The 23,669-nt window shown below is 37.0% G+C and overlaps 3 protein-coding genes across 3 annotated transcripts; all 3 read right to left on the bottom strand.

Moving 5' to 3' along the window:
• Nucleotides 1-5,682: 5,682 nt before the first annotated feature.
• Nucleotides 5,683-6,537, bottom strand: LOC113724618 (uncharacterized). Its single transcript, XM_027247503.1, has one exon. The coding sequence runs from the start codon at nt 6,535-6,537 to the stop codon at nt 5,683-5,685; it is 855 nt and encodes a 284-aa protein (XP_027103304.1).
• Nucleotides 6,538-6,570: 33 nt separating this feature from the next.
• Nucleotides 6,571-10,689, bottom strand: LOC113724617 (uncharacterized). Its single transcript, XM_027247501.1, has 6 exons — nt 10,464-10,689; nt 10,282-10,341; nt 9,695-9,945; nt 9,109-9,172; nt 8,474-8,620; nt 6,571-8,384 (listed from the first exon to the last, which is right to left on the bottom strand). Exons 1-6 carry the CDS (start codon nt 10,687-10,689, stop codon nt 6,571-6,573), a joined length of 2,562 nt encoding a protein of 853 aa, XP_027103302.1.
• Nucleotides 10,690-21,321: 10,632 nt separating this feature from the next.
• On the bottom strand, nt 21,322-23,296 carry LOC113727672 (transcription factor bHLH18-like). Its single transcript, XM_027251955.2, has 3 exons — nt 22,784-23,296; nt 22,055-22,420; nt 21,322-21,760 (listed from the first exon to the last, which is right to left on the bottom strand). Exons 1-3 carry the CDS (start codon nt 23,276-23,278, stop codon nt 21,677-21,679), a joined length of 945 nt encoding a protein of 314 aa, XP_027107756.2. The 5' UTR covers nt 23,279-23,296; the 3' UTR covers nt 21,322-21,676.
• Nucleotides 23,297-23,669: the final 373 nt, after the last annotated feature.

Below are 23,669 nucleotides of genomic sequence, written 5' to 3'. Positions count from 1 at the left end.
CCTGGAAATTAAGGCAATTACTTTCTCGGAAGATGTTTTCCATCAAAAACAAACAGACCCTTCTTAACGTCTGTTTTTAGCAAGATTTTAGATTGGGAGGGCAAAATTCTGTAGATTTTTGCCAAAATTTTTTTTGGGTTTATTTTAAAGATTTTTGTGTGACGCTCTTGTTTTGGTCGTGGTTCATGATGGCATAAACAATTCCTCTCGCGGGTCTCGTTGGCTTGTGAATTATTATATGTATTTCTATAAATAGTGATGCTACTTTATGATGTATGATGCTGATTGACATTGATTTCTTTCTTTTGAAATATTGTCATTCCATTACTACTGCCCACATATTTGAGAATTTCGAAGCTGCCACAACCCCTTCCCTCATTTTTATATTAGAGGACCCTAACCTAAAGTTGAGAGGAAGAGTTAAAACAGGTCACAGAAGTAACTTTTCTAAGAACCAATGCAGTATGGGCGAAATGCAGTGCAGTTTTTGTCTCTAATAAGTGGCATATAATGGTCCTTTATGTTTTATCCACAAGAAAAGGGGCCCGGGTTTCCAAAGTTTCTGATTCTATGCATGTATATATATATATATATACACACACACACACACTAGTTTTTGGGCCCTGCGCTAGCCTGTGTTGGGGGTGTTGGATTTTATTGTGTGATGGGGCTGTTGGGAGTGGTAAATTTTGTTATGTGTTGGGGGTGTTTAACAAACAAAGGATGAAAACAAATGGCTTACAGAAAGCTGCAAGAAATCAATCAAAGACCATACTATTAAATCACTGTACATATTGATCGTTAGTTATTTACAAATAAATAAATATTAAGGTACAAAATCTTAGTGGCCACTAAACTATTGATCAGATTATATTTTGGCTATCAAACTATTTTTTGTTAGTAATTGACCATTAAACAATTTAATTAGTAAATTTGTAATCATTTAGTCGATAATTGCTCAGTAAGTGTATAATTAAATCAACAAAAATCAAGAAATAAATTAAACATTATATATATACCCAGGTAATATATAGATAAGAACGAATATGTAGAGACAAGAAGCAAGAAACAAAAACATGGTATACCTAATAGAAAAGATAAAGAAGAAATAGTGTATATATATTCAAAAACAACATGATAGATATTCACGTGACCAATGACTAAGTACCATATCAAACAAAACATCACACCAGTAACTCAATTATTTCATTTCTAAGCAGAAAAAAGCAATTATATGTAGCTGTGCATTATGTGCCATATGTACCGTTGATGATTGCATCATTTGTAATATAGTGACAAAAATCAAAGAAATAACAATAAAAATATTCAATAGACAAAATATCAAATATATATGAACAAATTCCCAAAGAGAACAACTAAAATATTGATGAGAAGGTCATTTTACTATTCAAAAATATTGAAAACAAATATGCCAAAAAAATGAGGAAGTACAACTATAAAACGAGCTTTAACCCTTACATTGTTCGTTCATCAAAGTTTTCCTACGGTAGTATGGACGCCATTCTATCAGGTATGTTCTTGTCTAAGTTCTTACTCTTTCAATAACAATCTATATATAAGACTACACTAAATAGAAAAAATTCTATTATACTTACTGAAAACCTGATCATCCACAGATACCGCTTCGTCGACAAGACATCAGATTCAAGACCCAGCTCTAAAATTATGCTTTGTAATACGGCAGAACAGCACGTTGAATACGGTACTCATTCAACCCATATTCATAATTTTTTTTGTGAGAAATGTTTGACATAAGTATATGACTTTATGATATTTACAGAAAATTCCAACGTCGTTCTTTAACGCCAGTCAACAACAAATTCAAACAACAATATTTCTGAAGCATGGACATAGGGAATGGCAAATCCAACTACAGGGATGAGATTTTACAGTTGGGTGGAAAGCATATCTAATGGATAATAATATACAAAACTATTATCTAATTTTATTTTTATTTGATAGACAAAACATTTTTGACACAATAATATTTAATGAACACCAATTCCAAGATTATTTACCATGGACAACTCCTTTCTCAACAACAAACACGAATCCATCTCCTGTGAACGGAGGTAAGACCATCTTTGTCTATAAAACTATGAACTGTTTTCATAATTAAATGTTTGCTAACAATTTTATCCATCCATCCATTTCAGACCCAGCTGAACGTCGAGCACTACATAGAACCTATTTCTCATCATTAAGCCCAAACTTTCACCAAAATATTGACAAAAAACATAGCTTTTTACCATGTATACTCCACCAACGACAGACTTCAATTGGTAACTTTGCCATTTTTTACTACATTCATAATATAGAATCTTTCACAACATAAAACACATCATATACATTAAGACTATTTCCCAATTTTTTTGCAAAAAATCCCCAAACTCTTGAGACAAGGAATAAATCCAGAACGGACACCAGTTCTTAAGCTCACTACAGGCTGCAAAACAATTTCAATGACCATAGAAGGGAAATATATCACAGACAACTGGAATGTCTTTACCGAGGAACATGATATCAAACCAAGCCACACTATTGTATTTCTTGCCACTGCAAAAGCTGAATATACAGCTTTGATATTAAAAAACACCAACGTAGAAAGAATATATCCTTGGTACCACTGTCATTATACTTGAATAACTACAAAATTCAGATATGTATTCACCTATAATAGGTGAATAGACAGAGCTGTTGGTATAATAGGTCATGGATCTATATATGTTCGCAGAACTTGTAGGCAGAGAGGTGAAGAAATCTAGAACATATTGTACCAAAAGATATGCTGTGGTATTAACAGAGATTGTGCACTGTTGGTTTAAAGGAGTCATTTTTATACGACATTAGATTCTTAACGATGCTTAGAAAAGTTGCAGTTAGAGATACAAAAGAGCTGGAACAGATTGTACCAAAAGATATGGTCTAAAGGTATTAACAGAGATTATGCAACGTTGGTTCAAAAGAGCTATTTTTTAGATGGCATTACATTGTTAACCTTGTTTTGGCTGTTTGCTATCTTTTTTAGGTTCCAGTTGTAGCTTGCGTTTAGCAGAAGATGTTGGTGTGCATGTGGTGTCTGTGGTAGTGATTTCAGAATCTCTCAGCTCTGAAGTTGGTGTTGGTTCTGTCTTGTTGCTTGGAGTTTAAGCAGATTGTTTTTCAGATGTCAAATATGTGATGGATGGACTTGTGACAATGCCGATGGATGATTCTTCATGTGGGTTAGCTTCAATTGCAGCGAGAGGTTGTTGGGAGACAGCAGCATATGAGGAGAGGAAGAAGCTTGGCAATCCCTGTGGAGTGGAACGGTTGGAGCTGGTCCTTATTTGGCAGTAGACAGGTTCTGAAAAAAGTCTATCATTGATTATTTGAATTGGAATTGCTTGTCCCTGTTGAGGAGAATAAGAAAAGAGAGTTTTTTGGATTATTGTATATATTTCTGAAGTACTGTAAAAATTTGCTTGTGTAACTTAGTGATTCTCACAGATGATATTTGGTCATAGATTTGTCTTGCTGTGAGCCCAATTATGTTCTCAGCGTAATTGTTTTGGACAAATGCATCCAAATGAGCTGAATCATCAGATATTTGGACAAATAGTCTGGCCCTATGTAAGAGAATTTTCGAGTGTGTTAGGGATGAGAAGTAATATACTAATGTAGACGGAGATGTATAATAGGAAAATGATATGTTAATATATGAAAATGGATAATTGTAGATTTGTGTGTTTACAGAAACATTTTTAGACGGATAGATAGATATATGTATATATAGATGTAGATATATATATATATATATGTTAATATGATAAATAAGAGGTCTTTTTTGCTATGAATGGGATAATGACTTACTTGGGGATAGGTTTTGTTTGACTCTTGTTACAATTGTGGCATGAGAATTCAAATTCCATAGGTGCATTGGTGGTGCAACCACAGTCGGCACAGCTAGCAATATAGAAGTGTTGCCGAGAATTTGTAATCTGGATTGTTCCTTTTATCCAGAAATCTTTTGGCTGGTCATATATAATTTAAAATGAGTTTGATACATATCTATAATGGTACCATTTAAATATAAAGCAAACTTGATGTCTGGAGTTAAGTTAGTGTATTAGCTTACCAGAATGTATGCACCAAGAATTTGTGAGATCTGTCAAATATCTTTTTCAGGCGGTGGCTTGATCTTTTGGTTTGCTTTTTCGTATAGTTTTTGTGCTTTTATATTGTCAATGTAGTTCTTGTTTTCTTCAATCCTGTAGCAAGCAGTGGTAATAATAGCAGTGTATTTACTGATTTGTATTATTGAGTCATGGTTATATAGAAATGTAAGTAATAGAGAAGCAAGTTTGAATGTGAAAGCGTGCATACCATCCTGCCAAGTGATCTGTGGAAATGAAGGATCAAGGAGTATATTTGTACTTCCTTTGGTCCTCAGAGAGATACCTGTAACAATATCAAAGCTGTGTTAGAATTTTTGGTTTGTAGGCTTTGTAATATAGATAGAAATGGTTCTGTTCTACAAAATATACCATAAAAGGTGGTTACTATAGGTCTGAGAATGACAACAATTGGGTAGGTATGTGCAATTTGAAGAAGTTGAGCTCCTTCATTATCAACAAAAGGTTCCCAGAGTGTGAGGATAAGTGGATGCTGTCTATGAAAGTTAGAGAAATACAATGAAAGTTTAAATCATTTGCTATTGATGAATAGGTAAGATAAAGTGTACAAAATCTCGTTTTGCTTACTCTTCATTGACAACAATGAACTCTTGGATAACTGATGGCTTGGCTCCACCAATCATTCTTTGAGGTAATGCTTGAATGACAATACACATGATATCTGTTGAATGGTTAGTATTAATAAAAGTGGAAACATGACATAAACTAATGATTTATATAAAATAAATTTAAGGAGGAGTGTGTTGTGTACTGAGTCTTTGGTTATCTTTGCCTTGATATTGGTCTAGGTCCCAGAATGAAGTGAGTGAAAAATACATTGGCAATGACATTGGTAAAGGACTTGCAACTGGTTGTATGAAGGACCTTTTGTCAAAGGTTAGCTGAAGAGGTGTTGTACCCATTTGGTGGCGGGAATCTTGAATTTTGCTAATATATGCACCACCGAAGTAGTATGATGCCTGGTGCTTGAATATTTCGCCAATGAAAGCCAGGTATTGTTGATAAATGATGCCCTGAACCGTGTCATTCTGTGAAATATAAATTGTAGGTTACAGGATTATAGATAGATAATGGAACATAATGTTGTTGTATAAGTTATAGGAAAGTTAAGTATTGGTTTATTGTATATGTTATAGATATATATGTACCTGATCATCTGCAAATAAGAGCCATCGGTATGCCTTTGTTCTTGGAGTTGGGTCAAAGATTCTTGTCACCTCTATTACATAAAGTTTGGCAAACCATTGGCGCTGTTTCTCCTGGAAGTCTATTATTAAAATACATCTGCTATCCATGACTACAAGGAAGAGCGTGGCAGTAACAATATTATTGAGAAAAGAAAATGCTACTGTGAATGAAATGGGATCTAAAATGTTAATATAAAACACATAATTTAAGAGAGGATAATCATATTTGTGTATTATAAGGAGCAAGTGAATAAAGCTGAAGTTAGATGTTAATGATAGAAGCTAAAGAGAGACAGTGCTTAGATAACACCAGCAATTGATAGGACTTCATTGTATACTATATTTCTTGTAGAAACTATGTCAGTCTGCTCATCTGGAGAGGGCTTAACTAAAACTCTAACATCATTTGCTGTTTTAGCTCTAGATAAAGCAACATACAACTGACCATGACCAAATACTGGCTCCTTTAAGTACAAGCCGACGAAGTCGAGTGTTTGTCCTTGTGCTTTATTAATAGTCATGGCAAAACAAAGTCTAACTGAAAGTTGTGTTTTCTTGAAGGGTACTATGTAAATGTTACTGTCAGAACATTGTAATGAGATTTTTGGGATAAAGACTTGTTTTTCAATATGATTTCTGACAGCAATGAGTGCATGGATAACATTGGGAGCAAAACCAAGACAAATTAGTCGTGTTCCGTAACATAAACCTTCTTTTGGGTTCAAGTTTCTAAGTAATACAATAGGACTATTGACTTTTAGAATGAGTTCATGTGGTGGCAGGCTTGGAGGTTCTAATGAATGTAAAAAGTCCTTGTGTTCTGCTTGTTTGGATTGGTCTATAGTTTCATCATAACTTACATATTTGTGTTCTGTACCAGGAAACTTTGTGATCAGGAGGTTGTTTATCTCGTGCACAAATTCATTTTTAGTAGTTAGTATAGCTCTGTTAAGTATATGCAATGAGTGTGTACCAAATGCTATGAGGTCAGGAAAGACACTGGTGATTAGAACAGAAAGTGAAGATTGATCATCAACAAAAGGTATTGTAAGATAGTGTCGCAATGTTATTCTGGAGTCATCAAAGCAAGGCAAAGTTCCATTACCAAGACTCAAAAGAAAATCTGAAAATGGTTTATCTAAATGTGCATGCATGTTTTCAACCAGGCGGAGTTTTTCAAGATGGTTTCAAACATAAGATTTTACCAAGCTGGCAGAAATGTAATCTTCTTTGTACCCTTTGATGACAATAGGTAATGTCTGGCGGAAGTCACCACCAAATACGATAACCTTGCCACCAAATACTGTATCTGAGTTCATTATATCCCTTAGTAGCTTCTCAAAGCACTCAATAGCATATTTTTTGGCCATTGTTGCTTCGTCCCAGATGATGAGTTTGGCTTGCTTGATCAATCTTGCACTGCTACTTTGTTTGTTAACATTACAGCCACTGTCATTGTCCTCATGAATTGGAATCTTAAATCGAGAGTGAGCTGTACGTCTTCCTGGAAGAATGGAAGCAGCAACGCCGCATGATGCTGTGGCTAATGCAATTTGGCCTTTAGACCTCACAGTTGTTAATAAAGTCTTTGATAAGAATGTTTTGCCTGTTCCTCCTGACCCATCTATAAAAAAAGCTCCTGCTATGTTGTTGTCAATTCTATTGATGATTTTATTATAAGCAGATTGTTGATGATCATTAAGAAGAGCAACTGATGCTATGTCTTCAGCAAAAACTTTGATGTCGAGCTCGGCCCCTATTTCTTGTGTGTCTCTTTGAATGGAAAAGGCATCAGTGTCAGGGACAGCTATGTTGAAATCAGCAAGATGTTTGCCCATATATTGCAGGTGAGAGTCAATAAGCTGGAGAACTTTTAGTTTTGTCTGCTCAGGTGATAAAGACTTGTCTCTAGAAATATTTTCAGACAGGTATGGTTCAAATTTCTGCCATAGCAACATTGGATTAGGAGGTAGTACATGGACCATAATGAGAGCGAACAAGTGACGGAGAGTAGAAGGCATCTGGAATGATACAGCTTCAAGTAAACATTGTTCTGCCCTATCATCAGTCTTTAATAAGCCTAGAATTTCTGCAGCTTCTCTGAAAGTTGAAGCTGTTCTTGAACCAATGTGTTTTAGACTTTCATAAGACATAGGCCATTTGACATGCATTAGTAACATCCGTAAGTAGTACTTTTTACCTTGAGTTGGATGCACTGCAGTTAGTCTTCCAATTGTGCTTCTTTTTTGTCTCGGTTCCCATATTTTGTGAGTTGCATTCCATACAAAATGCTGAGAAAATTCTTTATAAAGACATTTTAAGGCTTGTGCACGTGCATCTAAACTGTTCATCCGAAAAAATTCTGTTAGCATAGTTCGTGACATTCGTTCATCCACTGCAAGTCTCTCCAGAATATCATCCTCATTGAAAACCATTGACTGTTCTCCTTCTAAATGTATCTGTAGTGCCATGACAGATGGATTCAAGTTACTGAGGTCGAAAACAAATATTCGCCATGTTGCTTCTGGTGCACATATCCAACGTCCAGATTGAAAGTTTTTTATTTCGTCAATTGCTCCATCATTCTCTGCTGCATTGAGCTGATACAGGATCTTTGAGTGTCCTTTGTAGATATATTTGTAAATATATTTAACAGCTTCAATTGTGGAACAAACTTCAACATTGTTGTGGTAATCATACTTGGCAAGTAAGTATGGATTGTAGGGAACAACCCAACGATTGTCAATCTGGAAGTGACGAGCTGTGACAGTGTTTCCATCATGACGGCGCATGTAAAGAGGATACGAATCCTTATTATGTCTCGTGAATTCAGCAAACTCCTTTGGATAGGCAAATCTGCATTTTCCATTTTGCTTCATACATGGGCTGTTTTTATTAGCTGTTCCACATGGTCCATGCAATATATGAGCAACCATAACAGAATGGAGGTAAGGGAAAGGATCTGGATCCGGTAATTCTGTAGATGTAACTCGATCATAAGCTTCAGGTGAGTTTAATTTGCATCTATTTGCAAGGATTATCAAAAAATGTGCGTGTGGGAGGCCTCTTTTCTGGAATTCTATAACATACATGTATCTGCTACTTTGCCAAAAAGCCCTTTTTTGATAATATCATTTTTGAGCATCTCTAGTTTGGCACGAAATACTCTTGATGTTACATCAGGTCTGTTGTGTGCTTCTTCGCCATCAGACAGATGCTTCTTGATCTCAGGCCAAGCTGGATTACAGGTCATTGTTAAGAATATGTCAGGTTTTCCATACTTTTGAACCAGCGTCATGGCATCCATGTATCTTAGTTTCATATCTCGAGGACCTCCAATAAAAGAAGCAGGCAAATATATTCGTTTACCAACGTTTGATATAGAGGTTTCTCCATTTGAAATGCTGTCTAAAATTCCTTAGTAAACATCTGTTCTGATCTGTCGTTGCCTATTTCGATTAAAACCCAGCTTGCTAATTCTATCTTGACATATGTATCGATACAGAATTGCTGGAAGAGTCTCCCACAGTGCAGTATTAAGGATTTGTCAATTTGGCGCATTTGAAACTTGTAGCAATAGTAGTCACGACAAGAGACAGTGCTCCTTTTTTTCTGCAAAATTGGTGCAAGACAATGAAGTTGGCAAAAGGTATGATAGACTATGTGGATGAGAAAAAGATAGTAGTAAGGACTATACATAAGACATATCATATTTTATTAATTACCTGCATTCTCAGCTGAAATTATTTCCTCTGCAGAAGAATAATGGCCTATATGGATATCATGGCCCTGACATGTCATGGAATCTTGTACAGACTGTTGATTTTTAAAAATTCTTTGTATACCTTCATGCCATCCAGTCTCACCTCTTGCAAAAATTAAGGGATACTGTAACGTGTCATAACATCCAAAATAGTGTTTAATGATTTGTGGTCTACCACTCCTTGGATAGACCTGTATATGCTGAGAGGAATCTTCTATATTAAGGTCATTTTCTGTCCATATGGCAGCCACTTGAGAGACTGTTGGAGTATTATACACACACTGGTCTAGAGAAGGGTGCAAGTTTAAGAAAACTTTATGGTTATAAATGTCTTCAAAGCTTCTTAAACTGCGAAAAAATGCTGCGTATGGATTGTGATCCAGAATTTGCTGCAGCTATTCTAGAATAGTTTCTTGAAATTTATTAGAAATGGCCATCTGATTCGCAATTTCATGCTCAGTATCAAAATAGTATAACTATACATTTGATGGTTTGTGGCCGTCCATTGGAACCAGGGGATTGAGAAAATGGTACATTTGGCACTGTACTCTGAATGCATAGATTCCTCTGTCTCTCTTATTCAACTCTTTATCAGAATGAACTCCCAGAGACGTGAATGCGAACATATTGTTATAGCTTCTAATACATTGGTGAAATTCGATTGCTTCAGGAGTATTAGCAGTGTACAGTTTTGCTAACTGAGCTGGCATCTCTGTCTCAACTAATCGAATTTCACCGGAAGCACAGCAAAAACCAGGTGGCTCATGGTAGAAACGTTTAGCACCACAAAAAACACAATCTTGGACAACAGGTAAAACAGAGGGTTGAGTAGGAATCCTATCAATCCATTGTTTTTTTTTTTGACCTTTTGCTGATGACCTAAGAATGGGAGACTGTTCAATTACATGTTGTAGATATAGATACATTTATTGAGTATCTTAGGCAATAGATAGAGTTTTCATATATACCAGCATTTTGTTTTGGCATGTTGCTGGTCATTTGAGAGCTAGGAAAGACTATTTGTTGTTGAACTGGATGTAAAATGTAAAAGATGGACGAATGTATTTAGGAAAATTTGCACGAAACAAATATTCAATAGTGGGAGAAGTTATAGCAGTGATAAAGGTATAAATACCTCCATTAGTCGGTCCATTTATAACATCACAGCAGACATGGTTGTTAGAAGATGAACAGGCTGCATTATTGATGGACAAAGATTCTTAGACAAGACATCAATATATATTTTTTAAAGAAAATTGGTGTACTGAATGCTTTGTTAGATGGAGTATATATGGACGACTAAACGAAGTGTCTTACTTGCTGAAGGTATGTCAGATGTTTTGAGGACATGTTCGGATAGCATAGGAAGCGATAGGCTTATGTTTTCTGAAGCATCAGACAGTTGATTCTCAGAAAGTAGAGATACTGGAGTCGAGGATACAATATTGTTGCTTTCAAGTTTAGCTGGATTTTTAGTGTGAACCATTGGGTCAAGCATAGACGCCTTAGCTTCCCTACGACGATGATTCTTGTGTAGACACATTTCTTCATACGAAGTATATTTTCATTTTCGCGGCATGGTCACAAACAAACTATAGGAAAGCTATAAAATGAATAAAAATAATAGTTGCTATAACTGGATAATAAAAAATATGAAACAGAAGGATGATTATATCGTTTTCACGTGTAAGTTACCAAAACATTATATACATTAGATAATGATTACATGCATAGCAAAAAAATAATAAGTAAAAGACGTTCGCATGATTCTTAAGAACGGAACTGGGCAGAAAAAGCAAACGTATCATGGAAGAGTTATGGGTAAGAGTCGTGTGCATACCAGTTACCGGCGCAAAGAACTGGTTCGGCTTCGCAACTTTGAGTGATCAGCAAAAAGTAATGGAAAGAAATTGGTTTCTCTTACTGACTTTTAACAGTTAGCAAAACGTTGTTGTTCGATGACCTGAGCAAAAAATACAAAGAATTATAAGGAAAAAAAAGATGATATGCAAAAGGCAGAAGTAAATGGCTAACACCTAGACAAATATGCAATAGATAGAATATTCTTTGCTGGAACCATGGGTAAGATGATGAAGATAAACATCTAGCGGAACTATAAAACATATAGTAAAGAACAAAAGAACAGCACCAAGATGGAAGTCATGGTGAGTGGAGGAGCAAAAACGAAGATGAACAGCAAGGAACACAGAGACGGCTACTGACTGGGTGGCTTTCAGAGAAGGAAAAAGAAACGAAGTGCAAACAGGAGTGGTAAAAAAAGAACACGTGGAAGTAAACATGTATAAACGGGAGGAAAAAAGCATGAGAGGAAAAAATTCAAAGGGCATGATGACAACTGTGGGATAGGAAAATTACCGGATAATTGGTAATAAAAAGTGGAGAAAACGTATATAGTGGGGTGAAAAAGGATAAATATAAGTGACTAAAAATGACTACTTGATAGACCGTCACTATCAGTAATTAATGAGCAACATGAAAGAGTGCGCAAGGAATCACCAATTCAGATTGTTGTACAAAGTTAAACAGTTGAGGGGAGGGTACGTGAAATACACACGTGCACAAATGTATCATAAGGGCAAAGACCTATATACGCACACTACAGTTATATTATAAAGATAAATATTACAAGAGAAATAGTCAACTTAACATTAGACAAGGGCAATAGAGTAAATAGATTCCATTTTTATATATGTGGATTGCATGGATGGAGCAGAAAGTTGGGAAGATGGAAACATTGAAGACTGCACGGTACAGGGTCATTAAAGTGCAATATCTTTGTTGGCCATTATAATTATAATATATAATTTCCGATTTCTGATTTCTGATCTGTGATTGTAATAACAGAAGCAATAGAAGGAGAAAACAAGCAACAACCTATTGCAAGGCATATGCGGTGGAAAGACCAAAATACCCCACGAACTCATGAGAATTATTACCGAAACTGGCCCATGGATGGACTGTAGCAAATGGGCGTTCCCCCTTTTATGGAGAAAACAAGCAACAACCTATTGCAAGGCATATACGGTGGAAAGACCAAAATAACCCACGAACTCATGAGAATTACCACCGAAACCGGCCCATGGATGGACTGTAGCAAATGGACGTTCCCCCTTTTATATATTTTAGATATGCATATATATATATATATATTCGTTAATAAATTTATCATTAATAAATTTTTTTTGCAGACTCAATGTCTTTTTTTGGAATTGTGTGATACATTCTAATTTTAGGTGTGATGCCTAAAGATTTCTAGAAGTGATTCTTAAAGTTACTAATCAGATTTTCATCTTCTTAACGAGAAAAAAGAAAAATAGAGAGTGATTTCAATCATGTAAAAAGGAAAAACAAACAAAATAAATGAAAGAATTACGTACGTTATTTAACCAGTAAAAGTAAATCAATGAAAGAGAGATTTTATTTCCTCCATTTTTGTCCACTTTTGACCTATCATTCCCTTTCTCTGCCTATCATTTTCTTTCCCTTTTTAAAAAAATGAATCAAACACAAAAAGCCAAAGGTACAAAATCCATAAATTAGACCGCACCTTAACTTGCTCGAACTAGATTGTGAGTAGATTCGCACTCATGGTTCAAGCCAATCACGTAAGACATGCGACTCCATTTGAACCGCAAATTACTTCTTGGCTCTTTCGATTGTTTTCACCAACATCAAGAATAAGTTGCCTCTTTAGAGGTGAATAATTGAAAGGAATTCGCGTAAATACTTTTCAAGTGTTTATAATCGGACTGATAGGGCATTATTTGTTTGCAATTTTATTATTAATTTCCCCTTTTGTTCGTATCAAATATTGTGTTAATTGTTGATATTTACTTATATTTGGTATCTGGACTTAATTCCAGGGAATGGAGCAGAAAACTACAAAAAGCAGGGACTTTTTGAAGCAAATTACTTCACAAGTGGGAGTCTCCTGCGAAGCTCCCTCAACGTGTCCCACAAGAGATCAAACAAACGGCTTCCCTTTTGAGCTGATGAAGAGAAGGCTGGTACAAGGAGTCCTAGGAACATTAGGAAACAAGGAGTAATTCGGCAGGCTTTTCTTATGAGTTTGTTTGACTCTCAATCTCGGCGGGGACCACGGGATAAGAGCATTTGGAGTCATCATTCCTTTTGGACTTTAAAATGAGAAAGAAACGTATAAGGCTTGTAAAATTGGAATTGGACTCTCAATTCGTGCGGGGACCACGGGATAAAGGAAAGCCTTGTGTCATGTATCCTTTTGGCTATATAAGGACAATAGTAAGAAAGGCTGAAGGGCGAGTTTTAGCTTAGTTTTTAGCATAGTTTTAGTTTTCTTTTTCTTTCTTGGCTCTTTTGATGGCCTGGACCTCAATGAAATTACTTGAAGATTTTCTCATGAGGCGTGGCTAAGTTTGTCTAGTCAAGAACAACGGAGGATTTGGTTCTACTAAATTTGTGAGATCGAATTAGTTTTTATTTATTTCCATTATTCACTGGTATTTGTCTATCTTCTGCTTTATGTTCATATGGTTGTTTTGTTATTCGATTATCCAGGGCCCGGATTCTAGATTAATTCAATAACCTGAAGCCAATTAGGGTAGTTAAATCCGTAATTGTTTAATTATCCTAAACTGGTGGCAACTGGCATGATTGGGTTTGTGTCAGGGAGATAGACAGGCTAACTTAAAGAGACCCTCGTAGCGTGTTGATTGGTTAGAATTAGGCTCTTCTAATTATTCATGCAATTAGGGAATTGAACTTCTATGGTCGTACCTAGGGTTATTTCCTGATTAGAGAAATAGTCAACGGTCGTACCTTGGCTATCGACAAATTGAGGAAGAGTTGGTTGTTTATCGCGTGTATGACAACTATAACTAATTTATCAGATTGTAATTGGAATAATCCTTGCATCTGTGATCGAATTAAGTGAACCATCTCCGAAGTTGTCTCTTGGCTAGAGTTCGTTCATTATTATTTTTATTGTGATAATTAGTTATTTGAGTTGTAGTTATTTTATTTTATTTTAATTCATTCCAATTAATTTAGTTACTCTCATTTTCAAAAACCCCCCATATCTGAAACTTGAGAAGAAATTAAATTTTCCCCAATCCCTGTGGATTCGACCCTGTTTACCGCTATATACAGAAATTATATTTTGTTTGAGCAGATATTTATTATTGCACAGGTTCGGCACCTGTCAATTTTTGGCGCCGTTGCCGGGGACTGGTGTCAGATTAATTTGTTTCTTTTTGAGTTCACCTTGTTTTCATTTTTAATTTATTTCTCTTATTTTTTATTATATAGTTTATGGCTTCTAACACTCCGTATTTTGGTGATATACTGGATTTTGTTTTCGGGGAAGGCAATGAGATTGATTGTTTTTCTAAGTTTGCATACTTAGAGGCAATAAACTCTATTAAAAAAAGAATGGCTGCTGCAACCTGTGAAATTTGTTATGCCAGGGATCATTCAACCGGTATGTGCCCCGAATATCAAGATAATCTGAGTGTCCCATTCAATAATTATGGAGATTTTTCACCCTGGTCTCAAACGTGGTATAACGCTAATCCAAACGGGTATGATCAAGGATGGTGGGATAACTCCAGTTATGATTATACAACAGGGCCAATGAATTTTCAGCAGTATGAGTCTCAAGAATCATCATCTATGTCAGGTATGTCTCTTGAAGAGATAGTTGAATTAACATATCAAATTCAACAGGAGACACAAGTGAGCAGGCGTAACCTAGCAGATCAAATGGATCAATTGACATTTAGGATAACGTCATTGGCTTCTCGAATGAGTGAAGAATTGCCCTCACAAACTATTATCGACCATGAGGAATATGAGAGTGCAATTATCCTGACGAATGACATGGTACTGCAAGAGTCTCAAGAAGAAGAATCTAAAGATGCAGTTGAAAAGAAAGTTGAAGAGCAAAAATTGAGACCCCAACATCAAATGGTTCAAGTGAATGAATCCAGTGAACAATCTCCAAATGCGGTGACATCTTCTCCATTTCTTGATCAATATTTTCCTGACTCATATTCTTTAATTCCTGTTAGTGAGATTGATTTTATCATACCAGACGATTTTGAGTTTCATGACAGGAATAAGTTAAGAGCTACGATGGTCAAATATCTTGAACCGATAAAGGCGTGTGATGGAGGAGAGAGTGGAGAATGCAAATTATCGTTGACTTGTTTGGCGCCATTTACTAGTCCATGGAAGCCCGTAGCTCGTGTGCTCAAGAATTACTCTATTTACGAGGGTTATCAGGATTACATAGAAGATGAAGTACTGAAACGAGCCACAAGATTTTATCCTCCATGAATACACATGAAAATGTCTAGCCAAAGACATTAAAGAAAGGCGCTACTTGGGAGGCAACCCAAGACTATTTGTTTTAGTTTTCATGCATTTTTGAAGTTTTAGTTAAGTGTTAGTGTCAATTAATGGTTTGATGATTGGTGGCAGGAAATTAGCGGTTAGGCGTGCCCACGCCAGATGGTCACGCCTGAGGAAAAGAAATTTTCGCTCAGGTTCTGCGGACTCCATAGCGGTTAAGTGTGCCCACGCCAGGTGGTCACGCCTGAGGGAAAGAAATTCTCGTTCAGGATCTGCGGACTCTATAGCAGTTAGACGTGCCCACGCCTAAGACAGGAGTCCCTCTAAAAAAAAAAAAATTAAAAATTTTATTATTACAAAAAAAAAAAACAATTCCCTTTTCTCTTTTCTTTTTCTTCTTTTCTTCTTTCTTTCTTTCTTTTCTTCTTTCTTTTCTTTCTTCCTTCTTCCCCGCTGCCCCTGCTTTCCCCTTTTCTCTTGTTCCTTCAACCAGAGCCGCCGCCTACCCGAGCTCCGCGACAGCCGCGCCACCAGCACGCCGCACTCCAGCTCTGCGCACATCTCCGCCGTTGCTGTCTGCCACCAGCGCCTCCACCATCGCCTCCAGGCCTCCACCAACCCACGCCGCTAGTCCTCTCTCTTCCATCGCACAAACCACACTGCCCAGTCGCCATCGCCGCCCGCACGCGGCCCCTTCTCCCGCGCGGCAGCATCGCGCGCCACCACCAGCTCCGGCCTCCCCTCGCGGTCACCACCAACCTCCACCAGCGCGCAGCCGAGCCAGCAAGCCTGTTGACTTTCACCAACCGCACCTTTTTCCACCTAGCACGCCACCACCGCCGCCGGAAGCTTCATCTCGTCCGCCGCTAGCAGCAGCGGAGCTCCTTGCGCGCACCCCCAGGCGCAGTAGCAGCACGCCACCATCGCCGCTCGACGCCCAGCCGACGCCTCCAGTACCACCGCGCAGGCGACCCCCTCTCTCACCTTTTCCTCTTCGCCGCACCTTCGCCACCTGTCAAAAATTGACAGGTGGAGGTATTGCTTGCCCTTCCCCCTTCGCAATTTCTAGAAACTAATTGCTGGAATTGATTTGCAATTGGGATAATTTTCTTGATTTATCATCTGCTGATTTATTTGGGGTTTCTCCTGCACATTTTGGGGTTGGTTTTCTGTGAGGGCGTTTCGAGCAGTTAAATTCATTGGGTAATTTCTGCGGAATCAGTTTGGACGGAATTGAGTTTGATTGTTGCTATCTGTGGGGGTGTTTTCTGCTATTAATTGAATTGATGGGCTGACTTGTTGTTGTGCTTGACTACGTTGGGACCCTAATTGCTTAGTGCCTATAATTGATGCTTTGTTGAGAAGTTTGTCTCGACCTTGGGTGCCTACAGTGTGCATTTTGTTGGTTGGGGTTTGTTATTGAATTTAATTTTTCCCTGTGACTCACCAGTGGTACTGGTTGAGATTTTTTGCCTATTGTTATTGCTGCTATATTGCTGGCCGTTTGATTTCATCCCTTCTTGTATATGCACCAGTGGTACTGGTCACGGCGATTGCCTGAAATTCTTGGAATTTGATCGAATAATATTCGGTTGCTGCTGGAATTTAGATTGGGTAATTGGCTGTCAAGTTGAAACCAGTTGTTGAGATCTTGGCTGAATTTGTGTCCACTTGCTGAAATTTGTTGCTTTGTTTAATCAGTCGCATTGCTCCTAGTTTGCTTGAGTGAAATTGGTTGGACGTCCTTTGCCCGTGGAGTTTAACTGGTACATTGTTTGGAATGATTTTCTGGTATTGATTGACTTGTTGGGCTTAAATTGCTCAGGGCTTTAAATTGCTAATTTGCGGCAATAGTGAGATCAAGGTTCTCTTCTTGGTCCAGAACCTCTTGACCTTAGCCTACTCCAACCCAACTCAACCATCCCTCGCCTCACCCACTGCTGTGGCCCCGCCATGGTCCCCGTGATTTCAGGGAAGTACCGTTGCTCTTTTGCTTACTATTACTGTATTTATCACATTGAGGGCAATGTGTGAATTAGGTGTGGGGGGTCAGTTTTGGGTGCTAGTATTTTCAATTTTCGATTTTTTTTAGGTGTTTTTTCCTTTGTTTTAAGTCGGATATTTATCTCCTTTTCATTTATTTTCTTTTCTTTTCTTTTCCTAGTGGTCAGTTTTTATATGAATACCAAGTTTTGATACCGGATGGTTGTCTCTAATTTTGCTATTGCCAAGTTTATTAAAAAGGTATCAAGTTGATGTGGTTGAGTTCAGGAATATCTCTTTGGTGAATATCAATAATTGCTTAACTTTTCCTATTTTTGGTTAACTCTTCTAAGCATGGGGAATGATTGTTGGCATTTTTCATGTGAATTGGTCCATTTATTAATTTTAGTTCTCCATGTTTGGAAATTTGAGGCTGGCTGCTGTTATTTTTTGTGCTATATGGTTATAAATAAGAGTTGACTGTACTCCGCTAGTGATTACTATTGAGTAACCGGGGATCTTCACCTAAAGTATCGATTCTCGCGTCAAAAGGTAGTAGTTACTATGAGTGCGTGGTCCCGTAGCGATTGGAGTTGAGTAACCGGGCTCCTCCATCTGTGAAATGTTGGAGTTCGCGTCAAAAGGCTCTAATGGCTATAGATTAAGTCTTTTGTTATTCACAAAAAAAAAAAAACAAAAAAAAAAAATAAAATAAAATAACAAAAAAAACAAAAAGGAAAAAAAAAAGTGAAATAAAGATTGTGTTAGTGTGTGAATAAGTCAGCTTGCCGGTTTGTAATCTTAATGTCGAGATTTTGGTTAGTAGTTGGACCATTTGCTGATAAATGTGAACAACCATTCCTTTTTCTTAGATTAGCTTGTTTTAAATTGGAGAAGTTGGTGGTTGGGAAGCTAACCGGAGTAATTTTCTTTGATCTTGACCTGTGATGCTTGATGTATGTTTTTCTGGGTATCTTGGCAATACGGTAGTTGGAGCGATAGTCATTGTCAAAATTTTGGTATTCAAATGCTATTCTCATGCTTGAGGGCAAGCCTGATTCAGGTGTGGGGGGAATTGATAGGGCATTATTTGTTTGCAATTTTATTATTAATTTCCCCTTTTGTTCGTATCAAATATTGTGTTAATTGTTGATATTTACTTATATTTGGTATCTGGACTTAATTCCAGGGAATGGAGCAGAAAACTACAAAAAGCAGGGACTTTTTGAAGCAAATTACTTCACAAGTGGGAGTCTCCTGCGAAGCTCCCTCAACGTGTCCCACAAGAGATCAAACAAACGGCTTCCCTTTTGAGCTGATGAAGAGAAGGCTGGTACAAGGAGTCCTAGGAACATTAGGAAACAAGGAGTAATTCGGCAGGCTTTTCTTATGAGTTTGTTTGACTCTCAATCTCGGCGGGGACCACGGGATAAGAGCATTTGGAGTCATCATTCCTTTTGGACTTTAAAATGAGAAAGAAACGTATAAGGCTTGTAAAATTGGAATTGGACTCTCAATTCGTGCGGGGACCACGGGATAAAGGAAAGCCTTGTGTCATGTATCCTTTTGGCTATATAAGGACAATAGTAAGAAAGGCTGAAGGGCGAGTTTTAGCTTAGTTTTTAGCATAGTTTTAGTTTTCTTTTTCTTTCTTGGCTCTTTTGATGGCCTGGACCTCAATGAAATTACTTGAAGATTTTCTCATGAGGCGTGGCTAAGTTTGTCTAGTCAAGAACAACGGAGGATTTGGTTCTACTAAATTTGTGAGATCGAATTAGTTTTTATTTATTTCCATTATTCACTGGTATTTGTCTATCTTCTGCTTTATGTTCATATGGTTGTTTTGTTATTCGATTATCCAGGGCCCGGATTCTAGATTAATTCAATAACCTGAAGCCAATTAGGGTAGTTAAATCCGTAATTGTTTAATTATCCTAAACTGGTGGCAACTGGCATGATTGGGTTTGTGTCAGGGAGATAGACAGGCTAACTTAAAGAGACCCTCGTAGCGTGTTGATTGGTTAGAATTAGGCTCTTCTAATTATTCATGCAATTAGGGAATTGAACTTCTATGGTCGTACCTAGGGTTATTTCCTGATTAGAGAAATAGTCAACGGTCGTACCTTGGCTATCGACAAATTGAGGAAGAGTTGGTTGTTTATCGCGTGTATGACAACTATAACTAATTTATCAGATTGTAATTGGAATAATCCTTGCATCTGTGATCGAATTAAGTGAACCATCTCCGAAGTTGTCTCTTGGCTAGAGTTCGTCCATTATTATTTTTATTGTGATAATTAGTTATTTGAGTTGTAGTTATTTTATTTTATTTTAATTCATTCCAAGTAATTTAGTTACTCTCATTTTCAAAAACCCCCCATATCTGAAACTTGAGAAGAAATTAAATTTTCCCCAGTCCCTGTGGATTCGACCCTGCTTACCGCTATATACAGAAATTATATTTTGTTTGAGCAGGTATTTATTATTGCACAGGTTCGGCACCTGTCACGGACCAAAGGGTAATGCTAGCTACAATGTACTAGTTAAGTGGATATTGCAAAGTTTCTCTTGAGAAAGACCATTACCATGACTACTACTATTTTGAAAATCGGATTAGACTAGTCGGTTCAATTAATGGAAGAACAAATTGATTATACTTCTAATTCGAGTCAATAGTTAATTCAAAAATTCAATGAAATCAACTAAACTTGATCAAGAATCGATTGGAATGGTAAAAATGGGTAGAAACAGAGATTTTGAACTGAAATTCGCTAAATTTTTATCTTTACAAATATTTCAATTTTATTAAAATTATTAATACCAGAATAAATAAAAAATTATTAAACCTTTATATCGGAGTTGAATCAATCAAACCGGTTGAATCGTGAACTAAAAGCTCCTTCAATTCCCTCTCCCATCTGATTTTAAAAACATTGATGGCTAGTAGAGTAGAGTTAGATGTATTAGTAACCCCAACAAATTACTGCGATAGTTCCGCACAGGTGCTTACAAATCCTACCACAATACTGGTTGCTTCGTACGCATAATCCTCAATCACCAGCCATCCATTCCATTCGTTTCAGTTATATGCCACACCCTATTCCATTTTCAACCGCTTTCAATATGTAACTGGAATAAAGATAATGTTGAATGCAAGAGCATTGATAGTTCAAACATGGCTATTCAAACTTGTATAGTTCTTGGTAATTGAAATATATTAGCAAGTATTTGGCTACTCAAGATTCATCATGCAAAAACATCTCATTGCTGTTGTGGGCATCAAAGTGTACTTTAACACGTTGTAGCACCCGAGAGTATCACATGGTGTCGAAGAGTACTGTCCACACGACTTGTGAGATTCATCAATCAATGACCAGAATGCAGACTTTGTCAATTCTTTCTAATCATCAGACATCAGCTAATAATGGCTTTCTAAACACGTGGATTGACTAAGTCGTTAATCATAAGCCGTGTATTACTGTAAAGAACATCTCATGTTTTGATTTTGATTGAACATTAGGAAATAAAAGAAACAATTATTCTTTTTCTTGATTATGAAGGGAATAAAAGAAAAAAGAAAACCTTTCATCATCAAATTAATGGGCCCTAATAAGTGGATATCAACTGAAGAAAATTCCTTAAGATAGGATATGCTAGCAGTGCTACAATCATTTTTTGCTTTTGTAACACCTTTTATTATTAGTATTATTATTATAATTATTACATACAACTATACATTAAATCGTAACAAGTGTTACAATGTCTACATCAAAAGCTTCTAAAGCTACTCAAAATAGTCGAAACAAATCAAAATTTGTGAAAACACCAAAAAAAAAAAATCTTAACAAACCCAAAAATTTACCAAAATACCTCATAAAAATGTAATCTAAAGGGAACCAGTAACATTTTGTATATTTGTATCGTCTACGTGCAATGCCAAATAGCTACACACGAAAATCAATCGAAAGCTCACGAGACCCTCGAGGAGGTAGGCCTTTTATTTTTTTTTTAGTCTAATCTTGATAGTAATTTTCATTCCTGATCATTAAAACCGGGCAAGTACTAATATGCATAGGCATCCATATGTTGTCAATCTCAAAGTATGGCCTGTGAACGTCGTCTGTCTTCTTCACCATTGCATCTGTCGGATCCCATAGGATATGGAACAGTTCTCTTGGCGGTCCAACCGGGGGCTCTTAATCGGCCACCGTCCCCCGATGGACAGCGGATCCAAGAATTTTAACTAATTCTTGGATTGTCAGGCTGAATTCTTTTTCCATCTGGAAAGATTTAATGAAATCAATACTTAGAACAAATTGTAAACATTGAAATTTACTAATAGATTATCGAACATAAAAATTGGTGACTAGCTCTCTCGGGGTGAGATTTGCTGGTTCAAAACTTCAAATCCCCCAGCAACAATATCTCTTTTTCAATATTTTTACCTTGCTTCTAGCATGTGGAAGTCTACCTCACTTCTGCTGCAATTCTTTATGTGTAACCATGTATCATCACATTCAATATTCATGTAAACAAAATCCCAAGGAAAAAAATTCTCTGACTGCTAAACTCACCTCAGCAATTATGGTAATATCAAGAGCGAAATTTCCGAACGGAGCCACGCACGTGTTCATGACAGCAAGATTGTGTTTCTCTACCTCGGAAAGGATTTTAACCAGAACCCCTTTATGCTTTTCGCAGTGAATCCTGAGAAGAATGTTCCTATTGCACATTTTTGCCTCTATTTCCGGGAGTGGCTGCTCATCAGGGCCGCCCGTATCATCAGAAGATCCTTCATCTTCAACTAAAAGCTGTGATCTCTTCACTAGAACGACAGATTGCATGGTTTGTTGCGCAACCTGCTCCTCGAGCGTCTTCACTCTTTCCTGAAGATGTTTCAAGTAAATGATAGCATCTCCAAGAAAAGAAGTTTTATCCATCTGCAATAAGAATAAGATCTTGGTAACCAAAACTATGTGAAGCTCCAAAAAAAAAAAAGCAAAATTAAGCCTAGTGGCTAAAAACAACTACTAATAGAGTAGTTGTGTATAAGAGAGAGAGAGAGAGAGCAATGATAGAAGGTTATGCTGTTTCTTTATAGTAATCGCGATCCGGAAAATCAACAGCACACTTTATATTTGAATAACTTGTCGTGGGATTAATTAAATTAGCCCCCTTTGACGTGAGACATGACATCACAAAATTTGGTTGCATTAAACATTTGAAATATCACAATGATAGAAAAATTTTTGTCTGTTTATTTTCTTTATTTAAAAAATTGGATTCTTGGAAATACTACAAACCTTCTTGAAGCCGGGAACAATGGCCGATAGAGCTACAAATCCCTGGCTGAGCTGCTCGCGGCGCTTTCTTTCTGCTAAAATGTGATCACGAATCTGCGATGCTGGCCTAACCCGGCCGCCTGTTTTCTTTTTCTTCCGTGCATTTTGGGCTGCCTCCTCAAGATTTACAAATGAACCATGGGATGTCAAAACCTCAGACACTACTCCATCATCCTTTAGATTTAATGGTTGAGGATTTATTTCTGGCGTGCTTGGATTCCCAAAAGTAAGGATGATTGGCTGATTGTGATGATTTGGCATGTTTTCAAGGGTGGCTGCCGAGTTACAGCTATTAGAATTCTGCTGTGGTGCTGGGATTTCAATACTGATTGGAGGAGCTTCCATGGCTGAAACAGCAGACAAATTGCTTTCCAGATCTTCTCCAAGTGCAGCAGTGAAATCTTCATCAAAATAGTCCATGATATCACATTGATCATCGACAAATGGATCCTCCATTTCCTGTAGTTAAAGTGAAAGATTGAATATTCTACAAGCATTTGATAGATAATCATGATTCATAGCCCTTAAAACTCGATCAACATTTTTATTGGATCATTAGTAGGAAGTCCATTGCTTGTAAGAGAGTGTGTGTGTGTGGACCTAGATGTTGAGATGCCTAGATGTTGAGCTTACGGTATATATTAGTTACCGTGTCTGTTTTATTTTGGATCTTGTTTTGGGCCTATTTTTGGGTCCAGAATGTTTGGTTGTATATATATACACCTTATTTTAGTCTGTAAACTATTCCAATCACAACCCTAATAAAATCTGATTTCCCCCAAGTTGTTCTTGTCTATTCTTGTTTGTTCTTCTGTTCCGCTGCATCTGTTATAACACTAGAGATTGG

The sequence above is a fragment of the Coffea arabica genome, chromosome 2c (genome assembly GCF_036785885.1).
Source record: "Coffea arabica cultivar ET-39 chromosome 2c, Coffea Arabica ET-39 HiFi, whole genome shotgun sequence".
Classification (NCBI taxonomy): domain Eukaryota; kingdom Viridiplantae; phylum Streptophyta; class Magnoliopsida; order Gentianales; family Rubiaceae; genus Coffea; species Coffea arabica.
This window is presented reverse-complemented; position numbering and strand designations above follow the sequence as displayed.